Source organism: Parasteatoda tepidariorum, chromosome X1 (genome assembly GCF_043381705.1).
Source record: "Parasteatoda tepidariorum isolate YZ-2023 chromosome X1, CAS_Ptep_4.0, whole genome shotgun sequence".
In the NCBI taxonomy this organism is placed as follows: domain Eukaryota; kingdom Metazoa; phylum Arthropoda; class Arachnida; order Araneae; family Theridiidae; genus Parasteatoda; species Parasteatoda tepidariorum.
Genome location: NC_092214.1, coordinates 29,821,260 through 29,839,091, shown reverse-complemented (window position 1 = coordinate 29,839,091; position 17,832 = coordinate 29,821,260). Strand labels below are relative to the sequence as shown.

The 17,832-nt window shown below is 28.9% G+C and overlaps 1 protein-coding gene across 7 annotated transcripts in view; it reads right to left on the bottom strand.

The window, feature by feature from the left end:
- Window positions 1–16,910: 16,910 nt before the first annotated feature.
- The window catches only part of LOC107457161 (programmed cell death protein 6), a 28,969-nt gene continuing 28,047 nt past the window's right edge, over window positions 16,911–17,832 (bottom strand). For 4 of the 7 annotated variants that reach the window (XM_016075249.4, XM_016075244.4, XM_071187235.1 and 1 more), the window contains exon 8: window positions 16,911–17,474. Coding sequence is in view for 4 of the 7 variants with exons in the window: in XM_016075244.4 (XP_015930730.1) it covers window positions 17,465–17,474 (10 nt within the window). In the remaining 3 variants the exon portion in view is untranslated. The remainder of the gene's footprint in view (window positions 17,475–17,832) is intronic. The other 3 variants (XM_016075250.4, XM_016075247.4, XM_071187234.1) reach the window with 1 other exon arrangement.

Below are 17,832 nucleotides of genomic sequence, written 5' to 3'. Positions count from 1 at the left end.
CAATGCTTTGATTGCATATGCGGTGAGTTTAGAGTATTGTCCAACGCAAAACAAGACTGTCATAAAATCTTTCTTTGTATTGTAATACTAGGATTCGCATCATTGTGGAAGAGACATCATTTTTTTTCCCAAAATAATCACGTTTGTAGCCCAGTTCGAAAGAATCCTGTTAAGAAGGAATAGTTTTATTACCCTTCGTATCACAATTTTAATACACCGTTATTTTTCATTGCTTCCTCTGTTTTATAATCTTCTATCATTCATACAAAACAGAAGGAAAAAAATAGCTAGAAATGAATTTCTACATTAATCCGCATGTGGTCTAAAATATTGGAGCGTATCAAACCATATTATAGTTCAAATTTGCTGCAATTTTAATGTGTGTTTAAATTAAACCACATTATCCAACTTCTTAAACTTGATTTCGTAATGCTATGAATCAAAATGAACGGACACATAATTCAGTTTAACACTTTATGAAGGTTGTTGCAAATTTGAACAATATCAATATTATGGTTGGTTCAAGTTACAGATATTCTGGCTAAACTTTGAACCGAGCTTTATACCGATGGTTCAACATTTTACCGATCATTAAACCGTTATTTCTTATTTTTTAAGAGTGTAGAAATTAATTCACCGAAATACATTTTCTCAAGAGAAACCATCTTATTCAATAATAGGGCATAAAGGAAAGTAAGTTTCAAATTTTTTTTTATAACTTTAAATATTTCAGGGATATGGCGAAATAAGCAAAAGAAGAATTTAACAAGAGATTTAAAGTTCGGCCAGCTCTACTATCCCTATATTTTGAGGGTTGGAAAGTCGTTTATTCAGAGAAAGTACGTTTTTGTGCCTTGTTTCGGCATTTTAAAGTATCCTCTGAACATATTAATTAGCATTTTTGATTAGACGCTCGCTCGAACCATTAAAATCACATCTTAATGTATGAAAATTCAGCCATGAGATAAAAATTTATTAAGATGTCCTGTGTTTTATTTAGCGCATTGTACAGTGAGCAAAAAAAAACGGCCACCCAGAATAACTTTTGATCTAATGATCCAATTTTTACGTTCTAGGACTCAATCTTAATGGCTCGAGGGGATGACCTCAAATGTGCTGATTAATAAATGCAGATGATAAGTTACGAAATCAGACACAAAAACGTACTTTCTCTGAATGAACATTCTTTTTTTTCAACGAATTTGGATTTCTGACCCCCAAAATAAATGGGGAAGCCGCAAATCTGGAAAATATGGTCCCAATAGTTTGGTCTGGAGAGCACTCTAAAGTTTGGACCTCTTAATGTTAATTTTACTTTTTGAATAGTTTTTCAGAAATTGAATTTCTCAGATCAGAAAAAGGTCAGATATTTAAAACTCAATTCCTCAGGAACTATTCGCCTGAGTTTTCCTAAATTTTGCACTTTGCCTTGCAAAATTATGAGCGTTAAAATGATACAAAAAATTGCGTACCTTACAATTCAAATTTTTTTTCGAACCATTACTAAATAAAATAATAAAAAATTATAAATATTTATTTAAAGTTATTTTTTACAAGGAATTATCTTTGGATAAACGAATTTTATAATTGTGCGCAAAAATATTCTCGATTCGCTTAAAAAGTTCTCGAGATATAGCGAAATACGCAAGAAGTAAAATTAGCATTAAGGGGTTTAGTTTTCGGGGGGTTCTCCTAACCAAACTATTGGGACCATACTTCTCAGATCGCGGCTATCACCTATATTTTGGGAGTAAAAAATCGGAATCCATCGAAACAAAGATATATTTATTCAGAGAAAGTTCAGTTTTGCGCCTGATTTCGTAAAAATATCGTCTGCACTTATTAATTAGCATATTTGAGGTCACCCCCTCGAGCCATTAAGATTGAGTCTAAGAACGTGAAGATCCAATCATTAAATCAAAAGTTATTCGGGGTCTTTTTTTTCTCTTTTTTTTTTTTTTTCCTTTTTTGGCGCACGGTATACGTTTTGAATTCATACTATTTCAATCGCAAAACAATAAACATTTGATATGCCTTAGATTTTTCAATATGGATTGACATGAATCAAAAACTTTCAAATAATTAAATTTTCTATTTCTAACAGAAGAACTTCTTAAATAAACTTGCTAAACATTTTTTCTTTTCAAAAAAACAACAATTGAATCAAAAACTTAAGAAGTTCTTTCCTCTTCTGCTTCTTAGGTAAAAAAAAATTCTTTCGAGTTTTTTCATGAAACCTGAATAGTTGCATTGCCATCTAGTGACAATCCTAACAAAGTGAAATTCATTTATCTTCATTTCCATTAAAAAGTAAAATATTGAAAATATTTTAGCCTTCAAACACGCTGCTATAAAATTTGTTATTGTTTTTTGGAAGCACACTACTCTAATGGATTATTACTTTCTCAATAAATATTCACATTTTAAAGAAAATGAAAATTATCTGTTTATGAAATATTTTATCAGCAGCAATAACCTCTTTGCCTGAACCGACAGACTAAAAATATGAGTCACACTGCCATCTAGTGACGATCGTAAAAAAGTAAAACTCTTTAAAATTAAACCTTCATTTTCTTTGAAAGATAAAAAAAAAGAATATATATTTTATTCGTTTATATTAGATGAAATGTAATACCGTTTTCCGAAATGCATTCTAATAGGAAATTTTTTTAATAAACATTTTGAAGAAATTGGAAATTATCTGTTTATATAGTTGATTTTTTTCTAGATTAAGATCTATACAATTTTTGGTTCCTAAATAGTAATTTTTTCTTCTGAGAGTTCTAAGAGTAGTAAAATTCACATTGGATTTAGTAAATGCCTTTGTTTCATCATAATATAAATATTAGTTTATTTTTTATCTCTGTTTTGAACAAGTTTTGCTGCTAAGGTATCCAGCTGGATAAAAATCGCCAATTTTCACGAAAATTTTCGACTTTACTTTTTTTCTTTTTTTTTAACATTTGAACTGTCGTTCATTAGCTTTCTAAATTGTTCTGTTTTTTTTTTTTTTTTTTTTTTTNAATATTTTTTTTTTTTTTTTTTTTTTTCTCCTGTCTTAAGAATCGAAGTCAAATTTGTTTTTTCGCATGCTGAGAGACAAAACAGAATTGCAATTACATACTTTATATACATTTTCAGAAAAATGTTGATTTTGCGAAAATCTCTTTACGCGAACACACATTACAAAAAAGTTTATTATAGAATTCTTTGAAACTTTTTTATATAATGTTAGCTAAGATCTAAGTGTGAATTTATTATTTTTAACACGCTTTAAGTAAGAATGTTTAGAATTTTTCTTAACATCTCTGGGGGTACTGGATTGCAGATCGATTCTCCTCTGATTCAGGTCAAAATTACGATCTGTGGATGAATGAATGGATGTATCAAGGGGTCCGCTCTATAAACGGGTCCGACGTATGGTGTGGCAGAAGTCGAATTCTTGGCCATAGATGGCGCCACTGAAAAACAAGAAACGCACACTCTGCCTTAAATTTGCTCGGTTTCACCAAGCAGGCTTGCCCGTGTGGCAAGTGGCATTAGAAACAACAACAGCACACAACAGAATTTTTCTTTATAAAATCAATAAGGAATAAAATAAATTTTATTTCATTGTATATTTGAAATCTTATAAAGATTACAAATAACTACATTATTCATCAAGAAAAAAAAATATTTTAATATTTATGCATTACAATTTTATTATAGAGTTTCCATGTAGAGAGTAGTTTCTATGCTTAAATTTGCCCTTATTTTGATAAAAAATATTTTACACATTTTTAAAGTTTACTTCTAATTTGAATTTTAGGACCCCTACTTACCAAAAATAAAATTAAAATTTTAATTAAGACTCTAAACTAAGACTTTCTAAAAATATTGCGAACCTGGTCGGATACCTTAAACTTAATGTCAAATTCAAAAGTGTGTAAAAGGATTTTATATTACAGAAAACTTTTTTTTTCCCTTTACGAATTCTTTTAGATGGCTGAAATAGTAAAGGTGTAAAAATATATTGAAAGGAAAACTCCGATTTTAATACTCGAGAGATCAATAAAATGGCTGTAAAATAACTTAAAAACAGAAATGAATGCCTACTAGATAATTTTTTACTTTCAAACATTTTCCTATTTAAAAAAAATATAATAATAATAACATTTTTGAGAGAGCGGAATATGTTCGTTAAAGAAAGATGTCCGGTAAAGAGAAGAACATACAAATTTAAAAATATAACGCTGAAAACTATTTCAACTAAATAAATATATAGTTAAATTAATACAAAATTAGAAATCTGGAATTACATTGATTTTTATTTAAGATTACTAAAATTATAATGAATGAAATTGAAAGATAACTGTGGAAAAATACGATATATGTGTATTACTCTTATATTAAATTTACTTTCATCAAGTGAATAAATGCAATATGTTTTCATTACTTGGTTTGCAAACTCAAAGCATTTAATTAAAGTATAATGTACGACAATAGCTAACAAAGCATATTTATTATTTTCTTACAAATGACAAATTAATTATTATAATGCTATTAGTAGTTTAAACATTATTAAAGATTAATTTCCGAGTAAATAAAAACGCATGTTAAAACCGAGACAATTGTTTAAACAGAATTTTTAAAGGCGGTTTCGATTTTTTTTTTAATATTTTTTGCTTTTTAACTCATCAAAATATCATCTAAAAACATTTAACAACATTTTCAGTATAATTTGATTTACGTTTACATTAAAATAAGCCTGTATGAATAAAATTGTCCATCGGAAACTTTAAACTAAATATTAACTAGAAAGCATGTTCATTACTCGTTTAACGAATAAATTTAATTTCCAAGCAATCTGGTTAAAGTTCTCTTAACGTCCGTCAACCATAAAAGGGTTTTCGTGCTTTTTTTTTTTTTTTTTTTTTTTTTTTTTTTTTTTTTTTTTTTTTTTTTTTTTTTTTNTTTTTTTTTTTTTTTTTCTTTTTTCTTTTTTTTTTTTCCTGCCATGCAGCTCTACGACCCGTCAGTTTCACAGAAAAGGTTTTTTATCAAAGCTAATTTGTCTCTCGTTTGTTGCTTACTCTACTTACTCTTTTGGGAGCTCAGAATTACTAGAATATTCAGATAAAATCGTAATATTATGCACAGCAAAATCTCTATATGAATCTTCTCTTTGACATTGGTTATAAGATAAAATTCTTTATTGAGTATCGAAAAGTTTGATAGATACGTAATAACTCGTTACACGTAAATTATGTTTATAGTTGTCAGATGATTACAAATTGAACCTTGATAGTTAAAACGTTTTCCCTTTAATATATCGTCTTTTTATTAAAACATTCTTAAAATATCTTACACGTTAATACATGCTATTGAAAATTTAAGTAAATCAAATGAAAAATTGATTAATTAACTTCACTATTAGCAGATGTATCCACATCGTAGCAAAGTTTTATTTTGAGTGAAGTTTCCGATCAGCCTTCCCGAAAATTCTTATTATTTTAATTTAGTTAAAAAAAAATCTAAAAATAAAAACGTGTTTTTCTTTATATTAGCATGCAACAAATTTCCTTAGAACTATATCTCAGAAAATATTTATTCAATAGAAAATTGTACCCGATTTTAATATTGTTTTGCATAAATATTATAATACTCGGCCGGGTCTTAAAAAAAATCAGTTTTTACCGGGTATCGCTTGCAAAGCTGAAATATTTTCTTTTTTTTTTAATAACGGCAGGCACTGAACTTTCGTTCTTCGCCTTAGAAGATAACGGAAGTGTTGCTCATTTAACGTTGCTCAGTGGGCACCTTTGAACCAAAGTCACGGAGGCGAGCAACATTACCCACGCCACACTGCCACAAATACCCGTTCATAGGGTGGGCTACATTCATATACATTCACACATCAGAAGACAACACAGAGGGAGAGAGAAACATCCATACCCAGAGCGGGATTCGAACCCGCAGCCATTGGCTTCGCAGTCAGGCAAGCTAAGCACTCGGCCACCTGGCCCATTGCAAGGCTGAAATATGCCATCTGGGAAGAAGACCAGATCCATGTCTTGAACATCCCTCCTTCCCTCTCCTCTTCTATTCGGTTGTATGGTTATAGGGAATGTATTACCATATTTTGCCCTTACATAATACATATTTTTCGCATTTAATTTTCAACAAAAATTTATAAAATTTCCACGGCGCTTTCTTTAAGAGCTATGTTAAATATAGTTTTGTGTTCCATATAATTTCCTAATTTGAAAATCAGGACAGAAACTAATGTATTACCTTCTCCAATGACTATCCACTATAGTTGGGCAAAACGAATCATCTAAGCAGTGGCTTACCCAGAATAGGGCTTTCCATTTTTAAACTTCCCTAGAAACTATAAGTATTTTTTTTTCTTTTTTTTTTTTTTTTCTGAAATTTATTCATACGAAAAATGACCTTAAGAACTAATTTTTACTTTTATTTCAAAACAGAAGTGAAGTATTCTTTCTTTTTGAGCAAATTTTGAGAAGAATGATTAAAAAATGAATTTAGTGGACAATTTGAGAAAAATCAAAATTGGTGCACCATTAAAGATATTTTTTGCGAAACCCATTTACAAAAAGCGATTTTCAAGAATTTTTTTTTAAATTTTTTTATGATGCCTTAGTTTATAAAGTATTCAAATCGTTAATAATTTAAAGAAATAAATCTGGTATTCAAATAACTAAGCCGCGCACTGACGGACAATAAGGAATAATATTCCTGCAGACATCAAATGAACAACCTTTTTATGGATACATTTTTAAATAATGCCAAATTCAAAGAATTTACTATAGCAATTTCAATTATTAATAACGGCCAAAAATAGTGATAAAATAATATCCTTGAAAAGTTTTTATGATTTAGATCAAAATATTACGGATGAGTTTATTTTGAGGCACCAATTTTTGGCATGTTCTGATAACAAATCAGTGAGTGCAATCGACGCTCTTTACCTCTGTAATAATTCACTATTCCCGGGAATATTCACCTTAATGATAGTAATGGCTACATTGCAAGTTATAACATGTATCAAAAAACAGTCATTTTTCATATTCAAGATTTTAAAATCCTACTTAGAAAACTCCATTTCACTAAACACGTTAAACGGCCTAGCTCTCGTGTACAGTGCGAAAATAAGATGGGGGAAGAAACCAGAACTTTCTTAAATAAATTTCGATCTAATGATCGGATTTTTTAAGAAAAGCCAAAAAAGCTTACTTTTATTATTTAAATTCATAATAGTAGAAAAGTTTTGAATTGTTAGGTACACAAATTTTTAAATCATTTCAAAGAATGTAATTTTGTGAGGCAAAATTTACGCGAAATCGGTCAAATAATTCCTGAGATATTGAATTTTAAAAAAATCGCATCGTTAAAATTTGATTTTCAGAAACCTTTCGACCAATTTAGTTCAAATTTCATACTTTGCCATGTAAAATTAAATTCTTAAAAATAATTTATGAAAAATAATAATAATAAATAGTTATTGAAAATTATTTTATTCGTGGAATTATCTTTGGATAAACTAATTTTATAATTGTGTGCACAAAAATTTCGATTCGCTTAAAAAGTTCTCAAGATATGGCGAAATACGCAAAAAGAAAAATTAACGTTAAGGAGTCCAAACTTTCGACAGCTCTCCTGACCAAAATATCGGGACCATATTTTACAGATTGTAACTACTTAAAATATCGTAACATAAAATATCATAATTAATTAGAATGTTTGAGACCGCCACTATGAACCATTAAGTTTGAGTCCTAGTACATGGAAAATCTGATCATTAGATCAAAAGTTATTCAAGTCGTTCCATATTACTAAAAAAAAAAAATTTCTGAATAAAGTATTCTGAATTTACTTCACCAAAAAAAACAAAAAATGGACTAAAGTTAAAAATTGATAGTATGAAATTTTTTCTTTATTTTTACTCAATCCATACAGTTTGTATTTAACCCCTTAACGATCGGTTAATTTTCAAGAAAACGGTCATAAAAGGGCCTATTTGTTTGGCTTTTGTATTTGTATTGAGTATTTGATTAGTGCTGCAACTAGTTTAAAATTAACTAACTATCTACAATTACCTTAAAAATATCCTGGTATTGCCGTCAGGTGTGTAAAATGAGAAATAAAATGTTTTCCGGACAAAAGAAATGAATTAGTTTTATTCTTATTGGCGCGTTACTACTGAACCCTCCAGCTCGTCAATATCACGGGAGCGAGAAATAGCGGACGAAATCTCACCCCGTCATTTTCACGGGAGCGAGAAGAAAGGGGTTAATCAATGTAAAGTACTAAACAATTTATTCGTGGCGTAATAAATTAATTTTATTGATGAAAAATAATTATAAGTTTAAGGACAATTATTTTAATTTATTACAATAATACTTAATAATTACAATACTTACTAATTACAATAATACTTACAATAATTTATTACAATAATACACACTATTGAAAATATTTTAGTGTTCAACATTCATGTAAAGTGAAACTAAGATTATTAATTTTAAAAACCCTATAGAATGATTTACTGTGTGCGCCACTGCATCTAAGTAATTCGAATCAATAGAATCAGTTCACCTAGTTCAGGGGTCGGCAACCTAATGAGACAGAAGAGCCAAAAGTTGCAATTTACAAAATTTTCCAGTTTTTAAAGAGTCACTAAGAATTTTCGATTTAATATTTTAGTATTTGCTTATATATATTTGATTTTTGATTTAAAATTAATGGCTTTAAATACGGAATAGTATTTATTCATANGAAGAGTAAGCCTATTATTTGCTTGTAACGAATTATTTACTTGAATGCTTGAAAACGAACACAAAACCAAGCTTTTATCTTCCTGACCACGTGATTTCTTTCATCAATTCCCACTAAACAGAAAGTATCTGCTTTGTGAATGGCGATCAACGTTAGTCAAGTCAAATTATCATGCTGGTCACTTGACAAAAGCCCTCGAAATGTTACAATTGAATCAGGAGACAGACATGTTTATGATTAAATTGAGCGAAAAGAGGGTCGGAATGAAAGTGTGGGGACCCCAGGGTGGTACTTGATTAAAGGGAAGAGATTTTTTTTTTAAATGTTAGTAAATTATTAATGATTTTGTTACTTGAGAAGTTTTAAATATATTTTTATAAGCTTAACCTTTCGTACTTAATTAATTTACAAATATTTTTGATTTGAATTTAATTAAAATGAATAATTCAAATGAAAAATATTTGTAATAATTTGAATTAAAATGAATATCTACCGCATATTCCGGTATAGAAGTCGACCTTTCAAAATCCCACAATTTTACGTAAATACTCCTGTTATAAAGTTGGATATTCGTTGATCGTGAAATATCAATGTGTTATACTAATTTCGATAAATAACTCTTTATCAATTTACGCTTTTCTCAAACTATTTTTACATGCAAATTTTTTTTTTATCTCGTAGCATATTTTTTTTAAGCATAAAGGTTTTTATTTTCAGAAACAATGCTTTAAATTACATTCTGATAATAAAAAAAATTAAAAGTAAGAAAAGGTAAGATAATTTACTCAAAGGCATTTCAAAACTATGACACAATGAAAACGTTTTAAAGCATGTTAAGGAAGAATTAAAATATATTCTGTCAGATCATGGTATAGATCAGAACATATTCTGTTATTTCAGGACATATTTTGTGTAGAATTCAATAAAGTTAACAGTGTCGTCATAAAAGGATCCCACTCTGCAATGGATTTCACTTCCTCCTTATTTGAATAATCAGAATTAAAATAGTATCAGAATTAGAAATCTGATGGTGCGGGAATTTATTTCATTCTAAGCTACATACTCGAGAAACATACTCAATATTCTCATAGTACATCCTCAGTATTTTCTGCCATCACTTTAAGTGCTGGAGTAATAAGAAAGGGATGTGCGGTTAAAAGTAACGCCTACTCATATCTGTAAAACGAAATCCACGCCATCTGAAATTAACTGCTGCTTCTCTCAGTAGCTGTAATGCGTAACCGAATTATATATATCACAATCAGTGGCGGATCCAGTGGGGGGGGGTCATAGGGNAATCCAGGGGGGGGGGGGGGTCATAGGGGTCATGACCCCCCTCCCAAAATTGAAAAAAAAATAAAAAAAATATTTTTTTTAATAGTTTACAAAAGAAATAAAATATTTTAAAAATTATTTAAGAGGGCATATACACCTAGGCAGGTCGGAAAAATCGATTTTTTTTTTCCAAAGTCAAAGCCAACATTTGCCAAAGTTTCTAAAAAACGCATTACATTTATTATTTAGAGATGTTGAATTCTTGAATTATTTATGTATTGTTCTATTGTTCATTGTGAAAAAAATAAATGAGAAGACTAGCAATAAAAACCCGTTTTTTTTTTAAATATTTTTTTAAAAAAATTTTATAAAGAAATTAATTGAGGGGGGGGGCAAATCTGAGTCTATGACTTCCCCCCAGGAAAAATTTCTGGATCCGCACCTGGGTGAAGAGCTAGGTGTATCAGTAATGAGATTTTATAGATAGTGGGTTTTGTAGTAGTGATTTAATTCGGTTGTGTATGCAGTGTGGAAAGTCTGAATAGCGGGAAATGATCTAATGTGGTGGATGACACTTCTGCATTTCATTAGATTAAGGAAATGAAGATTTGGGGAGCGTGTTATTAGATAAATTGTGTTTAGTCAAGTGACACTTGATAACGAGAATTCACATGAGGAAAATATGCTTTTACTTTGCAAAAACAGGCTCCACAATTCAAAAATATTATTCAATCCTATGCTATGGATATCATAATTGCTTTAAACATGAGTTTAGATTATTTACAGTGAAGTCCTCCCTTATTGTTTTTGTTACTTGCATTTATTTTAAGAGCAAAAGCATTAAAATTACTGATATGAAACATTAAGGGTATTAAGAATTGGTTAGAGTTGAATCTTAACTTCAATTATTTTCTCACGTGCAAGGTGTTCATTGATCATTGCCTTTAATGTAAATTTTTAGAATCTTAGACAAAATGAAATTTATAAAAAGGTTTCATAGATTATGGGTCACAATTCAAACTAGTTTGATTACCAGGAGATAAAGAGAAGGGGATAAGTTGAAAGGTACTTATTCGAAGCATCTCCAAGTTATATCAGGTAATCAAACTGATTTTGATATTTTTTATCCCGACCATCTCACTATAGATTTGGTAGATTTTAATAACTTTTTTTATGTCCTCAGTCAAATATTAATTTGCAACGTCTGACGTATTTCCTTTTTTTACATAGATTCTAAAAATATAAATTAAGGGTGGTGATTACGGAACATCCTGTATATACGCTTATAAATTTTAAAGTTCGATATCATAACTGCACTTTTAAAATAAATGAAAATAATAAAAGCCTACCATTAGGAGACTAAGGAAAGGAGAAGGAGACTACCATTAGGAAATTTTCATAAAATCCTTTTTTTACCCACATAACTTAACAGAAAACATAGAATATTATCCGAAAAAAAGAGGGGAATGTATAGCACTTCTTTAATTTTCATCTAGTTTACTTAAATATATAACAGCACATACAGTATGTACTTTTATATAGTATGTATTTTTATTATTAAGTAATTTTAAGTTATTATGTTATTATAATGTATGTAAATTATTATAATGTATATTAGTATGCAATTTTAAAATCCTTTTCAAAAATCATAATAAAAAAGTATACTCATTATTGAGAGTGAAAATTGGTACTTGATCAAGGAAAGAATAAAAGCCTACAAATTATTGTAAAAGAAGTGTATGCATCAAAATAGGTTTAAATGAAGGTTGATGCTAGAAAGTGTTTCTAAAAATCATCTTTCATCTCTATTTTTCTTAACTCAAACAAACTAGCCTTGATGTTTATTACCCCAACTTTCTTGCACTCTAATTTGTTTAATTTCGATGAAGATTTTGTTTTATCCTTTGTTTAATATTAGTTTCAGGTAACTAATGGGCATTTTTCTTTTCATTTTTGTAAAGATTCTATTAATTTATATTAAGTGCACTCTTAACGGAACAACCTGCATCCAATCAATAAAGTATCTGTTGAACATAAAAAAATTTATATGGTATTTACCTCTTTTAATTAATTAAGTGGTAAAAATCTGTGTTTAAAAAATGCGCCTTCAAAGACAAATTTTATCAATTTAATTTTGCAAAGATTATAAACGAGTTTATAAAGGTAAAATTTTGAATTATGAAAAAGATAAAACGAAAATTATTTTAAGAAACTTTCACATTAGTGTTACATTTTTAAGAATTTAACTTAAATTATACGATTTCCGATAAAAAAAATAATAAAATTTAACACTATAGTTATTATTATGATAAAATATTTAATATTTGATGACATAACCTTATATTATGGGAAATAACAAAAAAATATATATAATTTCTATTTATGAATGAAAAATAATAAGAAAGATGCTAATATTTTACACAAACTTAAAATTCCCATCCTCGACAAAAAGTAGGCTAAGTAATTAAAGTATACTCTTTTCTGAGTATTTAATAAAAATAATAAAAAAGTAATAGTGATAAAAAAGTAAAAGTGATAAATAAAAGAAGTTACTAAGTAAAATTAAATTAATAAATTAAAATCTTGATATTATAAAATCTATTCAAATATTTTTTCAGATATAGTTTCTGCATTTTAAACGTTAAAATGAAATAAAATCCAGTAAATTTTACATCCAGGCATATTTTCTTTCTCAACCTATTTTATTAGATGTCAGATTTCTCAATATAATTTATCAAAAAAGGTTTTTTAAGCTTTCTAATGCTCATTTGTAGCATAAGTCACGTAGTCAGGGCAGTTTTGTTTACATAAGGGATTCTAAGAGTTGGAAACCTGTAGTTCGTAAACAAATTTCTTATTTATGCCATATTCTTCGTAGATTGGGACATATATCACACTCCTGATATTGCAAATGCTCTAGCTGCTGCTTTCTCTGAAATCTCTAGCGCTTCAAATTATAAAGAACCTTTCGCCACGTTTAAGAAAAATATCGAAAAAATTAAATTGACGCCAAAAGACGACACAGATTGTAATTATAACCGGCCATTTGCAATAAATGAACTCCAATATGTTCTAAAAAACACTCATCCTTCTACACCTGGACCAGATGAAATCCATTATTCAATGCTGCAAAACCTGAAGGATAGGGCTTTAGCGCTTCTACTTCAATTATATAATCGTATATGGACAGAAAGAGTTTTTCCACAGACCTGGTCAACAGCATATGTTATCTCTATTTTGAAACATGTCAAGAATTCCGAAGAAACCACAAGCTACAGACCAATAGCCTTAACTGTCTTTGTAAATTTTTTGAAAAGATGGTAAATAAACGTTTAGTGTTTTTACTTGAATCGCGAAATCAATTATCTCCTTATCAAAGCGGTTTTCGTATGGGTCGCAGTACCAATGATAATTTACTGAAACTTGAAACCGACATCCGTCACAGCTTTCTCATAAATCAACACTTGGTTTCAATATTCTTTGACGTGGAAAAAGCATATGACAGGACGTGGCGATATGGAATCTTGCGAGATTCAACCAATTGTGACATTGGTGGAAATTTATCTTATTTTATCAAGCCAGGGCATTTAGAGTTAAAATTAGTTCAACTTTATCAGATGTTTTTCCCCAGGAGCAGGGTGTTCCTCAGGGAAGCGTTTTAAGTGTGACACTTTTCATTTTGAAAATTAACGAAATTTTAAATCTACTTCCCCCGACTGTCTATGGCGAGCTGTTTGAAGACGATTTTAGAATTTCATGCCGATCTGTCAGTATGTCACTCATTGAACGACAACTACAAATAGCTGTGAATAAAATTTTAAAATGGACTAATGAAAACGGTTTTACAATCACGCCGCAAAAAACTCATTGTGTACATTTCTGCCGCAAACGCGGTATTCATCCACATCCTGAAATAACTCTGAATAATTATGTTATTCCTGTTTTAGCAGAAACCAAGTTTCTGGGAATGATTTTCGACCAAAAATTGACATTCAAGCTGCACATATATTATACTAAAAGAAAATGCTCTCAATCACTTAACATTCTTAAGGTCTTCACAAACTGCTCATGGGGGGCTGACATGGACGCAATGCTTAAAATATATCGCGCCGTAATCCGTTCCAAACTTGACTATGGTATTTATGTATGCTCATCAGCCCGTCAATCTGTATTAAAATAACTGGATACCATCCATCATCAAGGACTAAGAATTTCATCGGGTGCATTTAGGACTTCTCCAATTGAGAATCTTTATGTTTTATGTTCGGAACCGTCTCTGCATTTTCGTCGTTACAAGTTATCTCTGGACTATTATTTTAAAATAAAAGCGAGCCCTCTTCATCTACTCTACCCTCTTTCCCATATGCCAATAGTCCCAGTTGCCAATTAGCCTAATTCATATGAAGAAGTCGGGTGCCCGCTGCAGCGGGCAGGTACTTCAACGAAGACCAGATCAAGTCAAATCAAGTCCACTCCATTCTTGTGTTTGCCCTCCACAACTTGTTACTCACTTCTCTTCACGTCCATCTTACATTCCTTCATTTGGAATTAGAATCACCAACATTTTATGTGAACTTAACGTTTTAAATTTTGAGGTTTTTACTAGCACTGACGCTGTCCCACCATGGGTTAACCTTACAACTTGAGTTTCAAACGTTTTTAGTAATATGAAAAATTCCGAGACGAACCCAACAGTTTTTAGCCAAAGATTTTACGAACATCGTCATCAATACATGGATTTTACACCTATCCATACAGATGGATCGAAACATAATAACCATGTTTGTTGTGTTGTTTGCGAAAGTTCTAATATTTCTGAAAAATTTCTTCATGAAACTTCAATTTTCACCACAAAACGCTATGCTATTTTGCTAGCGCTTAATTTATCTCAGACCAAACTAAACGTAAATGGATAATTTATACTGACTCTCGTAGCTTTATATCTAGTGTTCCGTATGCAGGAAAAAATACTATAATTCAAAAACACTTTACGCAATTGCAAGTCCGAGGTTTCAACATATATTTTTGTTGGATACCTTCGCATGTCGGCATTCTTGGAAATGACCGTGCTGATATCATAGCTAAAACTACTCATAACTTAAGCAGTAATCTCTTGACATGTTTGGATCGTAAAGACATTTGTACATCTTCAATTCATCAGGCCTGGAAAAATCATTGGAATACGCAAAATAATAATAAATTACATGAAATTTATCCTAATCTTGAAATTAATTAACTGCTGATCGCAAGACCCAGACTTTAATTCACCACTATGCCATCTTACAAAAAAATATTTCTGCAAGAGAATCTCTGTGATGGATCTGTTCTAAGGATGCTAATTTGGATTTTCAAGACAAAGCAATTAGTTTTTAAATATTCATATAGAAATTTTGTTACCAGTTTTTTAGTTTCTTGAGGACGATGTTCAGCTTAGATGTGAGCATTTAAAATAGTTCTTTCATACAATCATTCATATGCAGAAAACATTTTAAATTTTTTTCTTCATAATTTTGCAGTGATTTTCTGTCTTTACACCATCATATTTTGGTCTACGGATGATTATTAATATACAGCATTATCATTTGTTATTAAATTTTGTCTTATGATACAAAATGAAATTTGTGGAAACTCTTTATTCAAAGCTTTCTTTCAAAATTTACAACAACAAAAAAAGTGAGAAAATTGTTTGAAACTTTTCTAGTTTTTAAGATATTCCAATGGAACCCTTTTCATCACTAACCATACATGAATTCATTACAAAATCATACAGGAAAAAATTTTGGAATGTAATTTATCACCTAAGCTACGGCTTCAAATGCAAATGTACACTCATGAAACATTGATGTTATTTTAATGGAACATATTTTCTATGTAATTTTCAATGTACTTTATATTTTAGAAGAAATAAAAGAGTACTAAATGCTTAAAAAAATTGCAGACATTTTAAAACACATATTCCTAGAATTTTTTTATTAAATATCCACTATTGAGAAAAACGAAATTGAAATTAAAAAAACTAATTGCTAAAAAATTATTTTGAACAACAAAATGCCTCATGTAAACATGAATAAATTTTTAAACTGTTTTCCCCCCAAAGGTATGTAAATGCACCATTTCAATAAATATTTTTAATAGCCCTGACATACATTTTTCACTTATTTTTTCTGCTTTTTTAAGGGTTCTGAAAACATCCATAAAATATTAGTAATTCAATTGGCGTAAATACTTTCTGTAGAAAAATTTTCAAACTACCAGTTTTTTAACTTTCACAGTTATTGACAAATTCAACTTTCGGAAAATGTGTAATTTTTCCACTTGAGATTAATCATATGTTTTTATAATGGATTTAAATTGAGAGTTTTGTAAATGAAATTTAAATAAATAATAATAATAAATGTCACAAAAAATTAAGAGTTCAAAAATATGATTAGTTCACTGATTTAATCAATGGTACATATACACACCATTTATTTCTTAAATAAGGTATCAATTAAAATATTCACTAAATATTTTTTTATTTATTCAAAACTTCACCAAAAAGGGAAAATTTAATTTTTATTTCTTTCAATGCTAATTATTCGCAAATTATTTTCTAAATGAATTTCTGTTCCTAATTGGAATACCCTAGTTTCAGTTCAAAATTAAAAATATTTTGTAAGTGTGAATGCATGATTTTTAATAATTCCAATAACTTTTAAGTTAAAGAAAAAAATATTGATACAGCTGGTATAATAGTATAAAAAGTTACATGCTTTTTTTAATAATGAATAACATAAAGACAAATTGTTAATAGACAATCATTTCTAAAAATAATCGAAATTTAATATTTTTTAAAAACAAAATAAGGAAACAAAACATTTAAAAAAAAAGGAGATATCTTTATTAGCAACAATGCCATTTAACAAAGATTTTATAATAACTATATCAAATTATGAGATTATCTGGTAAGGCTTTATAATAGCAAAAAATATATACAATATCGTAATAGTAATATAAGACATAAGAAAATAAATATTACTAATTTTTTAAAAACATTGCATCAAAAGGTTATGATATTTCTAACCATAGCAAAAGGATTTTTAATGAAGCACACAATTTAAAAATCACAGTATAAGAAACAATTGTGATTTAACATATACAAAATAAAAATTATGCAATTTAACAAAAGAAGTTTCAGAAATAATAATAAAAAACATTTATTCTCAGTCAAGTAATAAAAATTTTGCAAAAGTATAAGCAACAATGTATATCATGAAATTTAAAGATTAAATGAATCAATCACTCCACATCAACTGAAGTGAATTAAGCTGAAGACATAGCAAAATATTTATTCAAAATGAAGAATGTACTAGTAATAGCAGTTTGGCTTTTCCAGAGTTCATAGTTGAATGATATGAAGCATTAATATATTTCACTTTCTACTGGAAAAAAAATAAATAATTACAAAAAAATTTAAATATCAATTTCATAATCTCAAGGTGCTCTTAACTTTTAGTTATTTGACTTAGAAATAAAGGCAATGTGCTTAAAATAGTTTAACATAATAACATGGAACAGGACTCCAGCTTGATGAATATAACAGTTATACAATCAGTCAGCTATAGCTCAAAGAATGATAATTATAATATTACTAAAATTTAATTTTTAATAAGGTCCTGGCTCTTTTCTCGGCAATTTCACCATAACTTTTCTTGATTATTCAATTTTTAATTTCTTTAATAGGATTTTATATTTTATTAAAGCTAAAATAAATTTTTTTTAAAGACAAAAATAAATAAA